This window comes from Dama dama, chromosome 10 (genome assembly GCF_033118175.1).
Source record: "Dama dama isolate Ldn47 chromosome 10, ASM3311817v1, whole genome shotgun sequence".
Classification (NCBI taxonomy): Eukaryota; Metazoa; Chordata; class Mammalia; order Artiodactyla; family Cervidae; genus Dama; species Dama dama.
Genome location: NC_083690.1, coordinates 11,612,878 through 11,629,874, shown reverse-complemented (window position 1 = coordinate 11,629,874; position 16,997 = coordinate 11,612,878). Strand labels below are relative to the sequence as shown.

General features: G+C 54.1%; 1 protein-coding gene across 1 annotated transcript in view; it reads left to right on the top strand.

The window, feature by feature from the left end:
- The window catches only part of LOC133063958 (uncharacterized), a 151,942-nt gene that overhangs the window by 105,193 nt on the left and 29,752 nt on the right, over positions 1-16,997 (top strand). Inside the window, exons 42-51 of the mRNA XM_061153893.1 lie at positions 196-549; positions 1,794-2,150; positions 3,397-3,781; positions 6,183-6,352; positions 7,207-7,356; positions 7,443-7,559; positions 9,351-9,558; positions 12,513-12,679; positions 14,037-14,149; positions 15,212-15,293. Coding sequence (XP_061009876.1) covers positions 196-549; positions 1,794-2,150; positions 3,397-3,781; positions 6,183-6,352; positions 7,207-7,356; positions 7,443-7,559; positions 9,351-9,558; positions 12,513-12,679; positions 14,037-14,149; positions 15,212-15,293 — 2,103 coding nt within the window. The remainder of the gene's footprint in view (positions 1-195; positions 550-1,793; positions 2,151-3,396; positions 3,782-6,182; positions 6,353-7,206; positions 7,357-7,442; positions 7,560-9,350; positions 9,559-12,512; positions 12,680-14,036; positions 14,150-15,211; positions 15,294-16,997) is intronic.

The window sequence follows — 16,997 nt, the reverse complement described above, 5'->3', positions numbered from 1 at the left end:
GAGGGGCCCCAAATTGCTCTGAATGGTTAGATTTCTTGACTCCCTGGGAGGGTGTGTTCAGCTCTTCAAAGAGAAGAGAGATCATGGAAACCACTGGAGGATGAGGGCTTTCCTGACCACCTGTGGGCAAATGGACAGTGGACACACTTCATGGGGTGCTGTAGGGACCCCTCACCTGGCCTTTCTTGGCTGCAGAATCCAGCTGTGCTGACATTGAATGGCTCCGTCCTGGTGCACAGCTTTGGGGCCAGCCTGGTGGCTCAGGTATCGTCTGGAGACACCTTCGCCCGAGCCCACGTCCACTCAGCCTGCGGCCACCGTGCTCACCTGGACACCGGCCTCCAGCATGCATGGCCTCCACTTCAGGCACTGGGAGTCCCCCCCAGCAACCACATCCGCGTGTCCATGAGGGGAGATGAAGCCCCCCAGGCCCAGCTGGAGGTGGCCCTGGGCCTGTGCACCCTGACCGCCCGTGGGGACTTCAGGTCAGAGGCCAGCGCCACACACAACTGGACCCTGGCCCTGGTGAATCACTGCCCTCTACTGGAGGTAAGCCTCCTGCCCCTGTCAGTGTGGGTTCCCACCTCCCTTTATAAATTATTAACACCTACTGTATGAAATGGCAACCCACTCCAGTACTCTTGCCTGGAAAATCCTATGGACAGAGGAGCCTGGTAGGCTACCATTCATGGGGTCACAAAGAGTCGGACATGACTGAGTGACTTCACTTTTTTCACTGTATGCCCAGCTCTGCACTCAGCATGAGAAACTTTGGGTTATCTTTTCCTTTTGCTGTTGTCCCTTAAACTGGGGGACTCATTGACTATAAAGCTTTGAGCCAGAAATGGAACCAGAGTTCCATTTTTCTCCCCTTTTGCAAAGGGCCCTCCTGAGACCCTGGCTGGCATCCTTTCTGTGGTTCAAGTTGGTTCTGTTCTTATTTCTCACTTCCTGCTTCCCTGGGGTTAAGGATCCAGGAGTAAGAATGAGGCTAATACAGAGTAATAACAAGAGTACTGAATATGCTCTGAGGCCCCTTGAATCCTCACCTCTGGGGGAAAGGGCTGCTTGTACCCCCTCGCCCCCCATGATACACTGGGGCCCAGAGAGGTGGGGGGACCCTTTCACCCCCATCTTGGGTCTGTGCCCCCATGTGGGGTGTGTCTTAGGCCCCAGTGGAGTGAGCTGCTTAAAGTCTCTGCCCTCCAGCAAGTGAACATTGAGGTTCGTGATCTCTTTCCAGTAGCCAGGGCTTTCTGGTGCCTGGCTCTGGATTCACAAGGATTAACTTACTTCCATCTCCCAGCAATTTATGATCAACTCCCATTTTCGAGATGGGTAAACTGAGGCTGTGGGTTTGGAGAGACTAAGTTAGCGGTAGAACGGGAATTTGAGCCCACATCTCTCGATGGGGTACCCTTGGTATCGCTCACCTTGCAGAAGGAGGAGCTGACAGAGCTTAGGCCGTGGGGCCACTGCTGCCCTCTTCCCACCCACACGCATCTCCAGCTCCCCCACCGTGACTTCTGGTGTGTGTGTGTGCTGAGTCACTTCAGTCGTATCTGACTCTTTGCAACCCCACGGGTGGTAGCCCACAAGGCTCCTCTGTTCATGGGATTCTCCAGGCAAGGATACTGGGGTGGGTTTCCATGCCCTCCTCCAGGGGGTCTTACCGACCCAGGGATTGAACCCACATCTCTTATGTCTCCTGCATTGGCAGGCGGGTTCTTTACCACTGGTGCCTCCTGGCTCTGGCAGTCACTCGAAATCCAACCACTTTCTCCATATTCCAGGCGACAGGAATCCCACGGGCCCTGCGCTCCGAGGGCAGCCTCAGCTGGGGCCCCTGCGAGTTCGACCTGACCACGGACTTCCATAGTGACCGTGGGGATGCCTACCTGCAGTTGGCCCGTACCTGCGGGCCCCAGACCTTGGTCCTGGGGCACCTGACTCACTCCCTGCCCCTCCTGGGCCGACTGGGCCTGCCACCCCGGAGTGCCATCAGCCTGACTGTCCAGCCTGGCCCCACCCGCTACAGCTCCCTGTCCCTCCAGATGGGGCCGTGCCGGCTGCAGGGTGCCCTGGAGCAGCACGCTGAGAACCGGAGCACGTGGACTCTGGCCACCGAGCCGGGCTGCCCGCTGCTGGAGGTGTGTATAGAGGGCCAGCGGGGTGCCTGGAGAGGAGCTTCCCATCAGCATGAGGCCTGAGCCTGGCTGACACCCCCTCCAGGGACTTCCCAAGACCAGCTACTATTTCCCCAAAGCCCTGTTGGACACTTGACCCCTCTTATCTCTCATCCCTTGTTCCCATTTGACAGATGAGGAAATCGAGGCTGGGTGAGATTAGAGGCCCACAGGGCCATTCATGGCCATTCACTTGAGGACCGCAGACCCAGAATTTATGAGAATCTGTCTTTTTAGTAAGATTTTAAGAGCAGGAAGGGAATGAGAGGAACTCTCCTCAGCTGACAGTTGGGAGCAGTTGCATCTTGGTTTCATAACCTGTTAAAAACCACAGGCTGGGTTTTATCTGAGCCGAGAGAGAGTCTGAGAATTGTTCTGTGATGTTTGGGGGAAGGGGACCCCGTGACTCAGGAAAGGGGGAAGCTGGAGTCTAGGTCAGCAGACAGGGCTGGTGCCCTCGTCGGAGTGGGACAGGCCCCTGCCCTGTGTCTCCTGATGGAGCTTCCTGGGCACAGGGACAGGGTTGGTCTGGTCCACTCAGCATCCCTGAGCAGAGGGCTGGGCGCTGGCAGACGTTCAGTCAGTGTTAATCAGGTCAACACAGGATTGGTCCACAAGAGAGCAGAGAATCGTGGGATGAAGCAGGCCTACCCACTAGGGCTTTCTATGATGATGGAAATGTTCTTTGCTATCCAGGACAGCAGCCGCTAGCCACGGGGAGCTACTGAGGGCTTAAGATGATTTTCCTCATGCTACAGAGAAACTGAATTCTTACTTGGATTTCATTTTAATATAGAGGGAACCAGCCCCACGTGATTAGTGATGATCCTAATGGACAGCATAGAGGGGAAGCACAGACTGAAGACAGATCAGGTTCAAACCTTAGCTTGTCTGCTTATTAGCCATGTGATTCTGGGCAATGACTTTGCCTTGTTGAGCCTCAGTGTTCCCATCTGTTAAATGGGGACTAGTAACGACCACTCTCAGAGTCATTGGAATAGGGTGAAAAGAGAACATTCTGATGAAGCACTCATCACGAGACTGTGTGTCCTGAGTGTTCTCTGATGGACAACTGTTGTGTGTTGTGATTGAAGCTGCAGTTTTGTTGTTACTGTGATGGGGGAGGGACAGGGGGAAGAGGGTTGAAGATGGAGAATCAGGCCACTCACTGGTATGGGACCACCCTCTGACCCCTCTCTCTGTGGTCCAGCAGGACCTGGGCCTCCCAGCAGGGACGCAGTTCAGCGACTCCCGGCAGGCCTTGGGTGGGGAAGCAGAAGCATCAGGGGTCCTTGCGGCGGCCAGCCAGACTGCTTCCTTGACCTTGGCAGTGACCCTGCACCCATCCGAGGCCACACTCCGTGCAAAACTGAGGCCCACGCTGCCTGCACTGCACGCCCTTCCCCCGGAGACCTCGCTGACCGTCCAGTGTGGGTGGGAGGCCGGGCACCGGCTGCGCCTGGAGCTGCACTCAGGGGCCTGTGAGCTTCAGGGCAGCGGTGAGCTGCAGCTGGACCGCCGGCTGCAGTGGCGGGTGGTGGCCGAGAGCTCCTGCGAGGCCCTGCAGGTACGCGTGCGGGGGGAGAGCGGGAGCGGTGAGCACAGGGTCTCCAGGCGGGAACCCTCCTTTTTAACCACTGCCAAAGTGAGAGAGGTGGGGCGAACCCTGGAGGAATGGAGCACCTCCTCTAAGCCCTGGACACACAGTTGTAAACACGGCAGAGATGAGTGCCTCCCTGGGGCAGACAGGCAACCCCCAGGACAAATCACTGAACTGTGGAGCGTATTACACAGCGGTGAGGGCTAGGAGAGAGAGAAAGTGGGAAAAGGGGGTCATGGAAAACAGGGCAGATACTGCAGTTTTGTATGTCGGTCAAGATTGGTCCCCCAAACAGGATGATATTTAAGCACAGACCTGAAGGAGAGGAGAGAGTAGGGTTGTGGGTATCTGGGGAGAAGGTTTTCTCTTTTCTTAAAAAATAGTTATTTCTATTTATTTATTTGGTTGCACCAGGTCTTAGTTGAGGCATGTGGGATCTTTAGATGTGGCATGCAAACTCTTAGTTGCGGGATGTGGGATCTAGTTCCCTGACCAGGGATCATACCCAGGACCCTTGCATTGAGGGTGTGAAGTCTTAGTAACTGGACCACCAGAGAAGTCCCAAGGGGACAGAGTTTTCTGGGCACGGCCAGTGCAAAGGCCCTGAGGCAGAGCTGGAGAGGGAAGGGCATCCTCTAGGACTGGGATCAGCAAACCATTTCTATAAAAGTCCAGATAGCAAATATCTTAGACTTTGCAGGCCACTCTGGCTGTTGCAACTACTCAGCGCTGCTGTTGCAGTGCAATGTGCCATAGACAGGATGCGGTGAATGGGCATGACTGTGTTCCAATAAAGCTTTATTTACAACAGGCAGCGGGCTATGCGGTGAATGGGCATGACTGTGTTCCAATAAAGCTTTATTTACAACAGGCAGCGGGCTATGTGGTGAATGGGCATGACTGTGTTCCAATAAAGCTTTATTTACAACAGGCAGCGGGCTGGATGTGGCTGGTGGGCTGGCATTTGCTGACTTCTGTTTTATAAAAAGCCCAGGGGGTGAGAGCAGCCTCGGATTCAGGATCCATCACGAAGGTGGAGAGATAGGATTGGATAGAAGTCAGATGTGGGTGTGAGAAATAGGGGAGCCAGATGGTGATTGTGAGAAGGGGACTGGGGCTGCTGCTGTTCCTGGTGATAGGAAGGACGTGGATGGAGAAGGAGAGTTGGGGAGAGGGTGTCGCTGACTCACAGGCCCTTTTTGAATGTGTTAAATCTGACAGGGCTCTTAAACACCCAAGGGGAGACGGTGGGGGCAATCAGGAGGTCGGCTGTGGTCTGAACTGGCAGTCTCCTCCTCTCGGTGGTCACATTTAAAGCCACAGACCGAGGGTTTCCCTGGTGGTCCAGGGGTTAAGACTTCCACCTTCCAATGCAGGGGGTGCAGGTTCAATCCCTGGTCAGGGGGCAAAGATCCCACATGCCTCAGTGCCCCAAAACCAAAACATAAAACAGAAGCTATATTGTAGCAAATTCAATGAAGATTTTTTAAATGGTCCACATCAAAAAGAAAAAAACTCTTTAAAAAGTCATAGACTGGCTGAGATGGCTGTGGGGTGAGTAGAGACTAAGCACTCAGGTTGCAAAGCTGGGGAAGATGAGAAGGAAGCAGCCAAGGGTACCAAGAAGAACAAGCCAGGAGGAGGAGGAACCCCAAGGGGGAAGGGGGTCTCGAGGCTGGGGAGGAAAGGGTTCCAAGAGGGGAGGAAAGGTTAATAGGGCCAAACGCTGTGTCAGGCAGGTGGAGCTGGACAGCTGTCCTGGGCACTGGAAGGCCACGTGTGAGGCCAGGAAGCCCAGACTCTGAATGTCAGTTCTGCCCCTTGTCCCTGGTGGCCTTGAGCACATCCCTGTCCCTCCTGGGGCTTCAGAGTCATCATCGTAGATGGGGTGGAGTGAGCGCCCCCACTCTCACGATTAGATGGACCAGCCCTGTGCTCCGCGATGCGCATGTGCTGGTGGGCGGAGCCTAGGGAGATGCCCATGTGGGCTGGCCTTGCAGCCTGCTTCATGGACAGGCTCCCATCGCCTCTCAGGAGCAGGTGTCTGGGTTCTGTGCGCGTGGGGAGGTGGAGGCGCTGGGGGAGGAGAGGAGGGGAAATGCATGTTTCAGAGCTGCCAGTGTTGGAAGGCTCTTGACCAGTTGGTTTCACGGGATAAGATTCTCTGGAGCATAAAGATGTGAGCTTTGTGGTTTGGAGTGTCGAGAAAGGGGCCAGAGGAAGCTCATTAGACAGTGCAGGGCTACTGAGGCGGGGCCCTCTGGCACTCCTAAAATCTGACCCAAGTCACAAACCCTGTCCTGTAGAGACTCATGTGGGCACATCCTCACCACATTTTGTTTTCAGTTCAAGGGAGATCATGGGACCCCTGATGCCCACTGGTGACCCCACCCTAGTTAAGAAGCCCTACTTCCATTTCTTTCAACACTTCCAGGCCCTGGGGGTCCCAGGCCGAGTCGACGGCTCTGGCTACATTGTGGTGAACTCCACGGCTGTGGATGCTCAGGTGCTGGTCACCATGGATGCCAACATGCTCCGGGGGCTGCTTGTCCTCAGTACCACCGAGGTGAGGGTGCAGACGGGTGGGGTGCAGATCAGGATGGCCTGGGATGCCGGGGCCATGTGCTTCTGACGAGAGAAGCATTTGGATATGAGCTGAACTCCAGAGAGGACCCTGGCAGATGAGAGCTTCAGGGTCCATGAGTAGAGGGATGAGACTTCTGAGGAGAAGTCCCTCAGCTGCCCCTTCCCTATCCTAACTCCCCAGGAGCCATTGCTCATCAGACTCTTTTAATGTCATGTTCATGGAAGCACACAGCCTTCTCCCTTTTGCATCTGCCCTCTTTTGTTCAGCATGATGTTTGTGGGATTCACATGGTCCATATCCCTTTTCACTACTGTATAGTATTCCATGGTGTGCTGGTATCACAATTCATCTATTTATCTTATCCATGAGCATTTGGGCAGTGTCTAGTTAAGTACATTTTGATTTTATTTTAAAAATATTTTCATTGTGGTATAATACACGACAAAATTTACCATCTTAACCACTTTCAAGTGCATGTTCAGTGGCATTAAATACATTCACGTGGTTGCACAGCCATCCATGTCCACATCCATCCACCGTCCATGTCCAGAACTCTCTTTATCTTGCAAAACTGAAACTACCCACAATTTAACAACTCCTCATTTCCCACCCCACCCCCCATCCCAGCTCTATTGAATTTCCTTCCTTTTTAAGGCTGAATAATACTGCATTGTATGAATGGCCCATATTTTGTTGATCCATTTTTCCATCAGTGGACACTTGGGTTGCTTCCACCCTTTAGCTATTGTGAAGAGTGCTGCTATGAACACAGGTTTGCAAATCTCTCTTGGTGATCTCTCTAGTGAGTCTTAGTTTTTCTTGCTCTGTTATAGACCCAGCAGGAGGTGAACTTGCTGCTCACACACAACCTGCCTCAGCCCAACCCCTTGGCCCTCCCAGCCCAGATCCTGCTGTACCTGACCAACGAGAGGCTCGGGCCCAGCTACAGACACAGCCTGCGGGTCGGAGTGGATGGCAAAGAGGTGGGGGCTCTGCCGGGGTGAGGGCGGGTTTGGTGGTGCTGGGAACTGGTCCGATGGTCCTGGTCCCATGTCTTCCACCCTGACAGGTGTCCGAGGAGCTGACCTTCACTCAGTGGCCAGAGCACGTCTCCCTGGACTGCAGACTCCAGCACAACATGCCCGCGCTGCGGACGCTGTGGGTGGAGGACAGGGTGGCCCTTCAGGTCAGCCTTGGCGAGTGGCAGTGATAATGGAAATCTTTCATTCATTCAACAAACCTTTTTGGAAGTACCTCGGAGAGAAGGGGATGGTAGAACAAGCTTCAGACCTCCCTCTGAGCCTCAGTCTTTTCATCTGGAAACTGGGGCTGCTGATACTCATTTTGCCCTTGTGGCTCAGCTGGTAAAGAATCTGCCTGTAATGCGGGAGACCTGGGTTCGATCCCTGGGTTGGGAAGATCCCCTGGAGAAGGGATCCACTACCCACACCAGTGTTATTGCCTGGAGAATCCCATGGACAGAGGAGCCTGGGGGGCTACAGTCCATGGGGTCGCAAAGGGTCGGACACAACTGAGCGACTTTCCCTTCACTTTTCACTTTCAGTATTCATTTCCTTCACCTGGCCATGACCTCAGGACTGTTATACATTCTTGCGCTCTAGAGCCCCCTCCCCTGATTTATAGAGCAGGTGACTTAAAGCAGGGATTTAACTTTAGCATCACTTCATTAGAACAAAGACTCTCCTATCACCCAGGAAATCCCAAGGGACCTATGAGCTCTGTGTCATATTCTCCTGTCAATCCCATCACTCCGTCTACAAGGCCGTATGGGCTCTGTGCCAGGAACTGGGGTCGAAGACCAACTGTCAGCAGGAACTGGGACCAGAGACCTTGTAGCTGCACATTTACTGTGCCGTGCCTGTCCTAGCCTCTCCCCAGCTTTCTCTTTTCCATCAACTTCCCATCATCCGACACGTGATGCCTTCGGTGTTGTCCCGGTCTGACTCCCACTGCTGGTCTTTAAGTTCCATGTGGTAGTGTAGAAGTTCAGACATTTCTGTCTGTCTCACGTGTGGCAGCCTCCTAAGGTTTAACAGGACCCAGCCAGTGGTAGGTGTTCAGTCAGCATGGCTGAATGATGGGGTGACTCCTCCCGCTTTATAGAGCGGGTGACTTAAAGCAGGGATCTGCTCGCCACCTGCTGACACGCCCTGTGTGTTCTGCCCACAATGGCTCATATGCTGTTCTGGCTTCAGTGATTAGCTCGCGGCCCATGGTGGGATGCTTGCAAACTCAAAGCCTTTGGGGCCCCGTGGAGAACTCCAGTGTATCTGGTGAGCTGTAAGGGGATCTAGAGAGCTCACACCCTGTCTAAAGTCTTCCAAGTTGTATATTTTTAACTTTCAAAAAAAAAAGGTTTTTTAAAAAAAATTTATTAACTTTTATTGTGGTGAAATACATCTTTACCATTTGAACTGTTTTATTTTGTTTAAAGATATTTTTATGTGGACCACTTTCTAAAGTCTTTATTGGATTTCTTACAATATTGCTTCTGTTTTATGTTTTGGTTTTTTTGGCCATGGGGATCTTAGTTCCCTGGCCAGGGATCAAACCCTCACCCTTTGCATTGGAAGGCAAATTCTTAACCGTTGGACTCTGAGGGAAGTCCCGTGAGCTATTTTAAACTGTACAATTTAGGTATTTAGTACACCGATAAATTTGTGTAGCTACTCTCTTAATTCAGAGCATTTTCATTCCCCCAGATGGGAACCCTGTTACCCATAAGCAATCACTCCTCAGCAGGCACCTCCCTGCCCTATAATGCCAAACAGCACGTGTGATGTTTGCCAAATGTAACCCAGCTGTTCCTCCATCCTGCTCTCTCAGGGCCCTGGTTCTTCCCACCCCAGTGGTGTGGACGGTACAAGACCCCGGGGTCTGTGGGAGCTGGTCCTCGCTGGGCCAGGCTGGCTCTATCTGCTCAGGGTGGTCCGGCATCTCCTGGGTGTTGTTCCAGGTCTCCGCGGACGTTGACAGCAGCTGCACTGGCTTTGAGAATTCAGGACGCATCTCTGCAGGGTCCACGTCTCTGAACTACTCCATGAGCTGCCGTCACCACGATGGGCGCCTGGAGTTCTCTGGTTGGAGCGAGCACAACAGCTGGGCCCTGCGGCAGGCGGGGTTCCCGGGAGAGGCCCGCCTCGGGGCTGAGCTGCAGATGCAGAGTAAGGCGGCCGGACCCTGCCCGGGGTCAGGAGTCAGCCCCCCTACACAGACACCTGCCCACCAGCCTCAGGCCCGGCATGACCCTGAGTTACAGGACTAACCAAGATGCCCTTGGCCTTGGAACCTGACTCTTAAAGGAGCGTGTATTCACTTCCCAGGGCGGCCAAGGCAACATACCGTAAACTGGGTGGTTAAAACAACAGAAATTTAATCTCTCAACTTCTAAAGCCTGGAAGTCAGAAATCAGGTGTGATCAGGGCCGTGCTCCCTCCCGAGTCTTTAAGATTCAACCCTTACTTGCCTCTGCCAGCTCCCGGTAGCCCCAGGCGTTCTTGCACTTATGGCTGTATAACCCTGGTCTCTGCCCCCCAGTCTCTGCCTCTTCTCTTCTTTTTGTAAGGATGCTAGCCACTGGATTAGGGTCCATCCCAGCTCAGCGCCTCACCTTGGCTTGCTTTGTGGTTTAGTTGTTAAGTCGTGTCTGACTCTTGCAACTCCATGGACTGTATCCCACCAGGCTCCTCTGTCCATGAAATCTCCAGGCAAGATGAGTAGAATGAGTTGCCACTTTCTTCTCCAGGGGATCTTCCCGACCCAGGAACTGAACCCAGGTCTCCTGCATTGCAGGTGGATTCTTTACCAATTGAGCCACCACTCATATTTCCAAATAAGGGAGCATCCACGGGTCCTGGGAGTTAGGACTTCAAGCATAATTTTTAACGGGAAATAGTTTAACCCATATTGGAGGAGGAAGGGAAGGTAACAGTAATAAGAGAGTGTTTTTGTTATTGTCTGGTTTGGTTTTTTTAATGAGGAATTTTATTTTTATTTATTTATTTGTTTGTGCTTGGTCTTAGCTGTGGCGCATGGAATCTTTGGTTGCAGCATGCAAGCTCTTAGTTCAGCATGTGGGATCTAGTTCCCTGACCAGGGATCAAACTCCGCATTGGGATTGTGGAGTCTTAGCCCCTGGGCCACCAGGGAAGTCCGAAGAGCCGGCCTTGATTGAGTGATTACTGCATATATAATCACTGAGGCAAGCTCTCACCACATAGGAACTCAGGGAGTCTGCTCGACAACCCCATTCACACCAAGGGAAGCTTGAAGCCCCCAGTGGGGCCTCTGGGTCCTGAGGACCCAGACTCTCTGACTTCTTCCTGACCCCTGCTCATTCCACTCCTTGATATTCTTCCAACACATGAGGCTTACTCCTGCCTCAGGACCTTTGCACATTCTGTTCCCTCTGCCTGGAACGCTCTTCCCCACATGACTTCTTGTGGGAGAAACAAGGAGACAGTCTCTCACCACCTACTTCTCAAATATCATCTCCTCATTGAGGCCTTCCCCTCCCCCTATTTATTTGCACCCCCACCTCCCTCCAGCTCTCCCCACCTCTCTCCCAGACTTTGTCATTCTAACAAGCTGTGTAACTCACTTCTTAAATATTCTTATTTCTCACTTCCCACTTTCCATCCACCCCACACTCCACTCTGTCTGTTTGCAGAGTGGCAGATAGTAAGTGCTCAGTTAATCATCTGTTGAGTGAATGGCTATGAGGGAGTGGTGAGTAACACCATCCCCGTTCTGCAAGGGAAGAGCAGAAGCTCAGAGAAGTTGAGTAACTTGTCCCATACCACACAGCTGGCTCATAATGAATCCAGGCAGCATGACTCCAGAGCCACCCTCTGATCCCCCCGACCCCGTGTAGATGGCAGAGATCTTGATCTCTGGGTGGCCCCGAGTCTCCTGGATGGTCCTCTTCTGGCCTCGAACTCTTCCATCCTTGGTTCTCAGCCTCCTGCAGGGTGAGCAGGTGCCTGGATCAGACAGGGGACTGTCTTAGTGTGAGCTGACCTCACAGACTGCTCTGAGGGAGGGTTTGTCAGGGATGTGGTGGATCAGTGATGGGACAGGTGTCCCAGGAATGATTCCATACGGCCCCAGTTCCCAGGGCCAGGAGGCCTGGTGTGCTAGCCTTCAGCCACGGTGGCCTCTCATCTCCCCCACTGCTGTGCCAGTCTCTCAGGGGGCATGTTCTGCCTGGTGTCAACATTCTTGGTGTCCCCACAATCAGGAACCTCCCCGGGCACGGGGACTGAGTGTGTTCCCTCCCCACTCATGCCCCACGCATAGTAGGTACACGTGGTTGGACACTGCATTGTGAAGGAAGGAGGCAGACCCTTCATGAGACCTACTGTGTGCCCAGCACACAGATGTGTAATCTTGGTTAATCTTGGCAATGTCTCTCGATGTGGGTAGCCTGTGCCCACTCTATAGGTGAGGAAATCGAGGCTCAGAGTTGCCAGCTTGTCCTTGTCTGCCAAGGAGAGCCTCCCAGGTAATGACGGGCTGAGCGAGATCCCAGAATCTCCTTTCATGGAGGGGTTTCTTTTGTCTGCTGAGCTGAGCTGTGGCCTAGCTTGGAGGCAGGAGACTCAAAGAGATACCCGCACATGCTGGGGGAGGGTGCAGACCCTTCTACCTGGGCCAGGCAAGCTGCAGCTCAATATCATTTGTTATTGATTTGATATTGTATTAACCCTGGAGAAAAGCGTCATCAGTTTGTTCACTCCCTCAGGTTCTGGGCACTTGTGATGTGTCTGGGGCAGTACTAAGTGCTGGGGTCACAGCAGGGAAGGAAATATACTAAAGATCCTGCCCTCATGGAGCTGACCTTCTGGCGAGGGAGGAAGCAGGTCGGGCTGGGAGGTACTTTAGAGGGGCAACCCGGGGAGACTGCTTGGAGGAGGTGTCATAGCAGCAGTGACTCCAATGAGAGAAGGAGCTGGCCAGGCCAAGACTGGGGGAAGCCTCATGACAGATGCTGCCACAGGGACTCAGAGGTGACAGGCTCGCTCAGGTCAGTCTCACTGGTCTCCACAGGGTGCGACCCTAAACTGGAAAGGGAAATGAACCCCAGTTCCCAGCAGCCTTTGCCATTCTCTGTCTCTAGAGACCCAGACGCAGGCCTGTGTGGTCCTCCAAGGCGGGGACGGTGGGATCAGTGTGGACGCGGCAGCCCTGGTGGCCCGGCCAGTGAATGGCCCCCTGGAGCTGGTGGTGAATGTCAGCCACACGGCACCTCTTCTCCGGAGGCTGGGCCTGCCCTTTGCCAGCCAGGTGAGGCGTGGGTGGCCAGCCCAGGCAGGGGCAGATTCCCCTACTAATTCTGTCAACTCCCATCCTATTCCCAGGGGCAGAGGACCACTGTGTGCACAGTTGATGCCAATGGTCTTGCCTTGTGTCTGCCCAGCACTTTACAGTTTGCAAAGGCTTTATTAATAATGATAACAGCTGTAACCAGTGGCCTCTGTGCTCCCTGCCGTGGGGCTGGTGTGGACGGGCCCCTGCGCCTGTGTTCCAGCTCCTGGCCCTGTGTCCTTCCCACCCTTCCACCTTTTAATCAGAATCGAAGCCCAGCGTGCATTTCTACAGTGCCTACTGCATGCTTGGCACTGTTCTGAGGGTCCTATATGCAGCGGCTCATCTCCGAACACCCCAGTAAGACGCAGAGCAACACAGTTGTCACACGTGCCGTCTCTGGAGGCCAGCCCCAGCTCTGCCATTTGCTGGCTGGCTGTCCTTGGGCAGATTCCCTAGTCTCTCTGTGCCCTCAGCCTGCCCCTCTGTGAAATGGGGATCATGCCTGTCCTGTTAATGTGAGGGTTGTGAGGATGGAGTGAGTCGGTACCAGTGATGCCCCTGGGATGGTGTGTGGCTAGAGCAGATGCTTCAGAAGCCTTTGCTGCCCTGATGGTGCTGATGACGCTGGCCGCTGTAGTCAGCAGCATCCTTGGGTCACAGGTCCATCTCTTGGTGACCTGCCCGAGGTCATGCAGCAAGTAGGCATCAAAACAGGAACTCAGACTTGGTACCGGGTCCTTCCCTGAGATGCGCCCCCACACCCTCCAAGACAGGAACTGTGCTGAGTCCCCATGCAGCGGGCCAGTGTACTTGGTGTGATCTCAACTTGCTTAGTGGGGTCCTCACGAGCCACGGAGCATGTCCATCCAAGTCTCTTTTCCAGCCTGCTGTTTTGGGCTATCTGGCAATCCCCCTGCCCCTCACTCCCCACTGCCGTGGGAGGAGGAGCAGTTCCCGGAGCCCAGGGGCCCAGGATGTCACTCTTCCCGCAGAGGGTCTGAGTCACCGTGACCCACAGCTGAGCAGCACTTCATCTGAATCCCCTTTCCCTGCCCTCAGCCTGGGCGGTGGGGAGGTCTGTAGGATGCCGGCTCTTTGCCGATGTCTGGGGTACAGGTGGACGTTGCGGACCCTTGGCTGGCAACCTGGGCTGCAGTGAGGGGTCCTCACTGAGAGGCCCAGGGGTCCTCACCATCCAAGGGTGGGCAGATGGGGCCAGGGCAGATGGGCATCTGCCCTGCCAGGCTGGTGGGCAGACAGGGATGTGAGGGTCCTCAGGCCCCCCGCTCACAGCTTATCCCCCCCGCCTCACCCCGTCCTCTTCCCTCTTCAGCTCATGTTCCGGGAGCTCTGGGAAAAGGAAGAGATGCATGCTTCCCTGAAGCTGACGTGCGATTCTCAAACCAGCCTGGTCCTCAACGTCCACGGCCACAACCAGGCACTCAGGTGAGGACTTTGCCACACTCTGGGGGCCCCGAGGGGAGAGGAACGGGTGAGGGAGAGGCCTCAGCTGAGCACCCAACCCACAGCGCTGCTTCAAACCCTCCCCACAGCCCTACTGCACAGAGGTGGCAAGGGAGGCTCAGAGAGGCCAAGTGACTTGCCCGAGGTCACACAGCTAATAAAACATCTTTGACCTCTGGGGCTCGGGACACGAACGAGGAGTTCTTACTCTCCCAAGCTAAATGCATCCCAGGCCTCGAATAGTAACTAGGATGGCTCTTCAGTCTGGGAACCTTCTGGGGTGCCTGGTTCTGGGGTTAGGGTTCTTAACACTCAGATGAAGTCAGGTGGGTCACCAGGCTCCAGGTGATGGAGGGCTATGAGGAAGCCACTGTTAATGATATAGACCAGTGGTTCTCACCCGGGGGGGTGTTGGGTGGTGTCTGGGGAAAAGTCCGGTTATTACAGCCAGGCGGGGGGGTCTACCAGCTCCTCACGGGCGGGGGCCACAGCTACTGCCAGACCTTCCGTAATGCGTGGGTCAGCCCACAACGATGAGTGGTGGGGCCCGCGGTGTAAGCCATGCTGAGGTTGGCCCACCTGGGGTAGAGGCATCCCCAAACAGGGCAGCCCCCAGGGCAGGTGGCAATGGGGAGCCATGAGTGCCTGGCCTGAGGAGGCGAAGGAGAGGTGCTGTGAGCCCAGGGCTGCAGGAGGGGGCCGTGTTTAAAGCTCACTATCCAAAGTGAGGGGGGCCCATGGCTGGGCCCACAGAAGACATGCCGCTGAGTACCACCTAGCCCCTGTGCTGGAGGGGAAACGGAGGCACTTGCCCACCATGCCAGGACCAGGTGGAGGCCAAGCTGGAATGCACACGCGGGTTGCTGTAGCCCTGACCATTGCACCCCATTGGCCATCAGGCCTCCGGGCATGTTAATAACCCTTCTTTGAGTTGCTCCCGTGTCTCTGGGTCTCCAGCCCTCTGCTGGGGTGCTTGGCTTGGTCCCGACCCAGCCTGCACGGGGCGCCCTCACACCAGGCCTCTCACGCCTTCTTTGCTTCCAGCAAAGAGCTGCGGCTCTCCGGCCAGCATCACCTCCCTGTCCTCCTCGGCCGCTGCCCCAGCAGAGCCTCCGCCTCAGCCAAGGTAACCGTGGCCCGGCCACCCCTGAGCCCCTAACTGGTTCCAGATGCTCTGCCTGAGGCAGGGTTGGGGCCACGTGTGTTAACACATCACATGTGTCCCCCAGCCTGCAGCAGGCCCCGCTGGAGTACCCTCGGAAACCCCTGGCTCCAGGTTTCCTAAACAGGCCCGGGTTTACATTCCTGGGCCGGCCCTGCAGCCCGCAGCGGGGCCCATGATACCCCCAGGAGCCAGGGGAGTCTTGCCCATCAGTGCCTGGCGCCGCCTCCCCCCAGCCTGGCACGCTCCCGGGCGCTGGATCAGATGACGCAGCCTTTGAGCTGAGCCAGCCTCACCTCCCAGGTGCCCCGTCGGCCTTTCCCACGGCCTCTGCATGGCTTCCTGCCCTGTGTCCGCAAGCCCCGTGATCACCTGGAACCCCGGGATCTCTCTCACTCAGGCGTCTGCTCTGTGTGTAGGGTCTGGGGGTGCCGGCGTGAACGGGAGGGCCAGTGAGATCCACGATTCCCCTTCCCTTGGTGCTGCCATTGTCTCTTTCTGTCTGCTCCTCCTCCCTGAAGCAGGAGATCCTGGAAGGTGTGCCCAGTACCTGGCCTAGGGCCCAGCACACAGGAGGTGCTTAGTGAGAGACAGGGAATGAATGAATGAATGACAGGATGAGTGAATGAGTGAGTGCACACACCAGCTGGTCGCTTCCTTATCCTTCCAGCCACCCAGCTTTGTAAAAAGCACCCCCCCACCTCCCTCCCTGCTTTGGCCCAGGCTGACTTTGTTTATAGAGCACCTACTGTGTGCCAGGCTGTGTACCAGCCCATCACACACAATCTCAGAGCTCTGCAGACTTGACTCACCATCATTCAGGGAGCCTCTGAGTTTTCCCCCAGTTTTTGTTCTGAATAATTTCCAATCTATAGAAAAGGTACTGTAGGGCAGTGACCATTTACCAATTGGCTTTTCCCCTAGTTTTATTGAGATGTAATTGACATACAGCCCTGTTAGTGCGTCTAGCACATTAATCTGACTTGCATCTACTGTGAAATGACTGTAATGAGTTAGTTAAATCTGTTTTCTCAGAGAGATACAGAAAAAGAAAAGGAAAAAAAATCTTGTGATGACAACTGTTAGGATCTCTTTGCTCTCTTTTTTAAAATTGGTTTTATTGGAATATAGTTCATTTACACATTGTGTTAGTTTCTGCTGTGCCACAAAGTGGATCAGTTATACATATACATATATTCACTCTGTTTTAGAGTTTATTCCCGTATAAGGTCACTAGAAAGTATTGAGTAGAGTTCCCTGTGCTATACAGTAGGTTCTTACTAGCTCCTTATTTTATCTCTGGTAGCTCCTGTATGTCTGCCCCAACCTCCCAACTTATCCCTCCTTCCCCTTGGTGACCGTGTTTGTTTTTCGCATCTGTGACTGTGTTTTGTGAATAGGTTCACTTGTACCATTCTTAACAACTCTCAGATATACCATCCAGCAGGGTTAACAGTAGTCCTCTCACTGTACAAACATCCCTGGTATTTATCTTTTATCACCAAGTCTTAATATCTTGCCATGTCTTTCTATTTATACTTATATATGTTATACACTTTTATACATTCACACACATATTTTTGTATTGTGAGTAATATTGAGCTGTTTCTGGAGGCATCTCATTACTCCTAAATACTGCAGCTGGTGTTTCCTATAACAAGGGTATTT